The 5330-nt window shown below is 38.1% G+C and overlaps 1 protein-coding gene across 1 annotated transcript in view; it reads right to left on the minus strand.

Moving 5' to 3' along the window:
* Zar1l (zygote arrest 1 like) overlaps nucleotides 1-5330 on the minus strand; it is a 10578-nt gene that overhangs the window by 1306 nt on the left and 3942 nt on the right. The window contains exon 3 of the mRNA XM_004631066.1: nucleotides 5184-5258. Coding sequence (XP_004631123.1) covers nucleotides 5184-5258 — 75 coding nt within the window. The remainder of the gene's footprint in view (nucleotides 1-5183; nucleotides 5259-5330) is intronic.

The raw sequence follows: 5330 nt of genomic DNA on the forward strand, positions 1-5330 counted from the left end.
AAGCTTAGCAAAGCCCAGGGACCGCGGTTCAATCCCCCAGCACCACATGCCAGCCAGCCCCGCCCCCTGGTGGGCTGAGCTGGCCGGGCACACACAAAAAATAAATAAATATTTTAAAAAAATAAAAAAAACAAGTATTCAAAAAAAAAAAAGATTTATCTTTTCACACTACAAAAAACAGGTTCTTTCATTGTCCAAACAAGAGTCTTATATATGACTCATCAAACATTATACAATATTAACATTCTCCACTGTCTCCATTTGTCTTTATCAGAAAATTCTAACAGCTAATATGTTGTATATTTGTTTACCACTGTCCTAAGCACTTTATATAGATAGATTCATTTAATTTGCAGAATTTCTTTTTAAGGAAGAAAAGGTTCAATAAAGTAATGGTTTATTTTAAGATAGATTTCTGCTTCTGGCATGGATAAATTAAGGAACTTTGACCAAGCCTTCTGGTCAGCTAGAAAAATTGAGCTAAAAATAACTGCTGAAAGGAAATTATCAAAGCATTAAAAGTAGAGACTCAGAAATAGAAGTAAGCCTGACATCTTGTGATTATCTTAAAAATAAAACCCATTTTGATTATTAAAACAACTGTATTGCACTATTTTGAAAATGTTAAAGATAGCTTTCCTTCACTTTTTTGGGACTCTCCTTCCCAATTCAAGAGGACTTAGTAGGAAACTAAAACTCTCATCTGATTCTGTGATTGCCTAGATATTGGCAGTGCCAGAGAATCCAACCACAGGTCTAATATGATCCAACTAACTTCAGAGAGTTATTTTATCTTCATGAATTTAGCTTTCTGTTGCATAAAGTGGGGGTACCTATCATCAAAGTTAGACTACAAGACATACTGCTTGTAAAACTACCTCCCAATTCTGAAAGAAATGAAATGCAAGAGGGAATGGAAAATTAGATTAACAAATGGATGATGCTAAGGAATGCACCAGACTAGAGCACCATTAACAACTCAGACTTTACTCATTCTTTCTCTCTCTCTCTGTCTGTCTCTCTGGAATTGAACTCAGGACCTTGTGCTTGCCAGGCAGGAGCTGTACCACTGAAGCTACCTCCCGGGCCTCCAATAGATCTTCTCTTGGAGAAGACAAGAACACACTATTCTATGCTACAAATTTTCACAGTTGTTAATAAATGATGCTTGAGCTATATGAGGAGACAGAAAAACATAGTTGACAATCAAGAGGATAGCAATAGATGCACAACAGATTAAGCTAACGGAATTGTCTTACAGATTTTAAAATACTCGTGCAAATTCAAGGAAATAAAACTAATAGTCCAAAGATTTTAAAAACAAAATATTCTAGAACAGAAAAATATAACTGATACTAATCATTTATTGAATATTCTTAATAGCAAATAGGACCAAGTTGAGATGATAATTAGAAATGTAAAACAGCCTAGTAAATAATATCCTGATGGGAAAGAAAAGACCAAGAGCATGGACTATATATTTTACAAAGAGCATCAGAGTGAGGATTATGGTAAAGGCCTAATATGAGTCATCAAAGAGAGAGATGGAAAATAGGAGCAGAAAAAAATACTTGTTTGGAAAAGCAATGGGTGATAATTACCCAAAAATAATGAAAATCTCTGAGCCAATGATTCAAAAAAACACCCCACAGATACAAGATGCAGAATAAATACAGAGAAGCCACAACCAGGCACATCACTGGAACAGTGAAAAAAAAAAAAAAAAAGAAAATCAAAGCAGAGAGAGACACAGTGGTACTTCAGTTCACAAATGTAATTCTTTCCAAATCTTAAAAGCAAGCAGGTGCCAGTGAGATAGCTCAGTGGTCTGAAGTGCCTGCTTAGGCAAATTTAGGCAGGCACAGGACACCGTGGTTTGATACCTGGTACCACATGCCATGCCAGCCCCACCCTCAGGGTGGCCTAAGCTGGCCAAAACAAAAAAGCAAGCAGATTTAAGAAGGAGAGCAAGAGAAAGACTACTTCAAAGGAGCTCCAGTGAGGCTATTACCCAGCTGCACAGAACTTGAAAGGAAAGAAAGGCCAGGCCTGGTGTCACATGTTTGCAATCCCATCCTTCAAGAGACTGAGGCAGGAGGATTGAGTTCATTGCCAGCCTGAGCTACCCAGAAAATTCAAGCTGGATTACATAGTGAGACTCTGCCAGAATTCCAAGAAAAGAACAGGAAGAACTACAAATTCTATGTCCAGCAAAAACCTCTCTAGAAAAGATCTACCCAGACAAAAATAGAATTTGTCACCTTCATACTGTACTACAAAAAAAATACTAAAGTGTGTTCTTCAAGTAGAAGAAAGTGATTCCATATAAAAGAGATCTAAGAGAGACTCAAGGGCAAGCGAAAGGATAAGTATGTTAGCTAAATGAATGTTGATTAAATAAAATAACAATATAACATTTACGCTATAGGTAAAATTAAAATATACAAAAATGAAAGCAGGGCCTGTGAGATAGCTCAGTGGACTAAGTGCCCACTTAGGCAAGCTCAGGGACTGAGGTTTGATCCCCGGCACCACATGCTGCACCAGCCCCACCGCTGGGTGTGCTGAGCTGGCCACCAAGACCCCGTGTGGTGGCATATGCCTGTAATCCCAGCACTGGGGAGGCTAAGACAGGAGGATCACTACAAGTCTGAGCTGTGTAGTAAGACCCTGTACCAAATACACTTCCAAGAAAGTGAAAGCAGATAAGCTATGATCAAGTGACTAAAGTATTCTAAAGCCATTGCATTGAAGGTAAATTTGTTTAATCCTTCATAAGTCAAGGAGTCATACTATAAACTCTATAACCACTAGAAGAATACTAAAGAATGATTAAGAAAAGAACAAATGGGGCTGGGGAGATGGCTAAGTGGAATAAGCACTTCTTTGGCAAGCGCAAGGGCCTGAGTTCAATCCCCAGTTCCACAAAAAAAAAAAAAAAAAAAAAAAAAAAAAAGAAAGAAAGAAAGAAAAGAATACCAAGATAACAGACTGAAAAATGAAATTTTGAAAATCAAGTGAACAGGGGCTGGTGAGATGGCTCAGTGGTCTAAAGCACCTACTTAGAACAAGCTTAGCAAAGCATCAGGGACCACGGTTCAATCCCCAGGACCACATGCCAGCCAGCCCCGCCCCCTGGTGGGCTGAGCAGGCCACACACACACACACACATAAATAAAATTTTTAAAAAATCAAGTGAACATAAGAAAAGGTAGTAAAGAATAACAGAAAATAGCTATGCATGCTGGTGCGCACCTGTAATCCCAGAACTTGAGGCTGAGGCAGGAGGATTCCTGAGGGCAGCCAGAGCTACATACCGAGTTAGTTCAAAGCCAGTCTGAGCTACATAGTGTATTCAAGGCTAGCCTGGGTTACTTAGTAGGACTGTGTCTCAAAATAAAAGAAAGTAAAAGAAAAACAAAAAATATATTTAAACACAATTACATATTAAACACAAGAATGCTAAAAATCTCAGGCCAGAAAATCTGAAGAATAAGTCATTGATAAACTAGTTTGTAAAATATCATTTACTAACCACAGAAAAAGGGAAAAACTTTTAGCCGGAGGATTTAGTTTTGTTGTGTTATACAGTACAGACATTCTGTGTTTAACAAACAAGCTACAGTCCTGCAGCGAAGCTGTTAACTGACTAAACACTATATGAAGAACTGTATATGGTATGTATATTACAATCTTCAGAACAAAGAAATGGTCAAAGGAAACTGCAACCTGATGCCTTTATCTTTATTTGCTTAACTCTTTCATCCAGTACTGTATTCTGTAACAGACAGAAGACTACAGGACTTTACAGTACGATCAGCAAAAATTACATACTGTGCTGTAGAAGACACACACTGCCACTCACATTCCTGCATCAAAGCCCCATGAGTGCCATGTGAACAGTCAATAAACAGGTAGGTTGCTAAACGAAGAATATCTCTACTGCATTTGAAACCCAGGGTCTTGACACTGGCCTACATTGCCCACCCTTTTACTACTTTTTAATTTTGAGACAGGGGCCTGCTAAATTGCTAAGGCTGGGCTGCAGCTGGCTATCCTCCTGCCTCTGCCTTCCAAAGAACCAGGACGACAGGTGTCTGCTACCCCAGCCAGCTTTTAAATTTTTCTTAAATTCAAAAATTAATTGTATTAAAAGATTAATTGTACTGCATTTTTCTGAAAAGATAAGATTCCCCACCCTTTCTCCCCAAAGTGCAAAAAGACTTCATTGGAAATTAAGATCTCATCTGTTGTGATTTCTGAACAATGGAGAGATTGGAGAGCCAATCACAAATTGGCTCTCAAATCTCTAATTTATCAGAGATAATACTATCAGTCTAACCTAGGGCAAGTTATCTCATTTTATTGATTTTAGCATTCTGATCTGCAAAATGTAACTAACACGTTTCACAAAGGTTAAATAGGGCTGGCCAAATAGCTCAGCAGATTAAAGTGTCTGCAAGCAGGCACAGGATCCCTGGGCCTGCAGTGCTGGACCCACCCCTGCCCCAGGGGCACACTGAGACAGCAATTGATGTTTTGTTTTGTTTTGTTTTGTTTTGTTTTGTTTTGTTTTGTTTTGTTGTGGGGGGTGCTGGTACCAGGGATCAAACTCAGAACGTTTGCCAAGCACTTATTCCACTGAGCTGTCTCCTTGGCCCTGAGATGGCAATTGAGACTCAGTGTGGTGGCAGTGCCTGTAATCCCAGCTGTTAGAAGGCTGTAAACAGGAGAATCGCTATGAGTCTGATCTAGTAGTGAGACCCTGAACACCCTGTAGACCCTTCCCTAAAATACAAACAAACAAACAAAAAAACCCAAAGGTTAAATCACATAGGATATAATGCATGTAAAACACTTAGCTCAAACTCTGGCACATAATGAATGCTTAATAACAGTTACTGATCAAATTACTACATTCAAATTATAGGGTCGTGTAAGAAAAATACACACACTGTATACAAACACATCATAAGGGAACTGAAAATAGCAAATCATCCCCATCTTTCCCTTCAAGAAAGCAAATTAGAATTTGTGCCTTTCTTTTTTCTAAAATGCCTCATTGTAAAACTTCAAATATACAGAAAACTTAACACTCCCATGCCAATAGCTAATTCCATCCAAAGATTCATGTTGACAAACAGAAGCATCATAAAAAAAGTAAAAATATTGAATGTGCTTACCTGACATTGGATTGCTTCTACTCGATAGGGGTTAAAACTCTTTTGGCATTTGGAACAGAGTTGTTTGAAATAAACCTAAAGATAAGATTGTTGTTTGACACAGGTTGAATTGAAAAAAGAAATTATATATAAATTGTATATACAATT

The sequence above is a fragment of the Octodon degus genome, unplaced genomic scaffold, assembly GCF_000260255.1.
Source record: "Octodon degus isolate 3935 unplaced genomic scaffold, OctDeg1.0 scaffold00038, whole genome shotgun sequence".
Taxonomy (NCBI): domain Eukaryota; kingdom Metazoa; phylum Chordata; class Mammalia; order Rodentia; family Octodontidae; genus Octodon; species Octodon degus.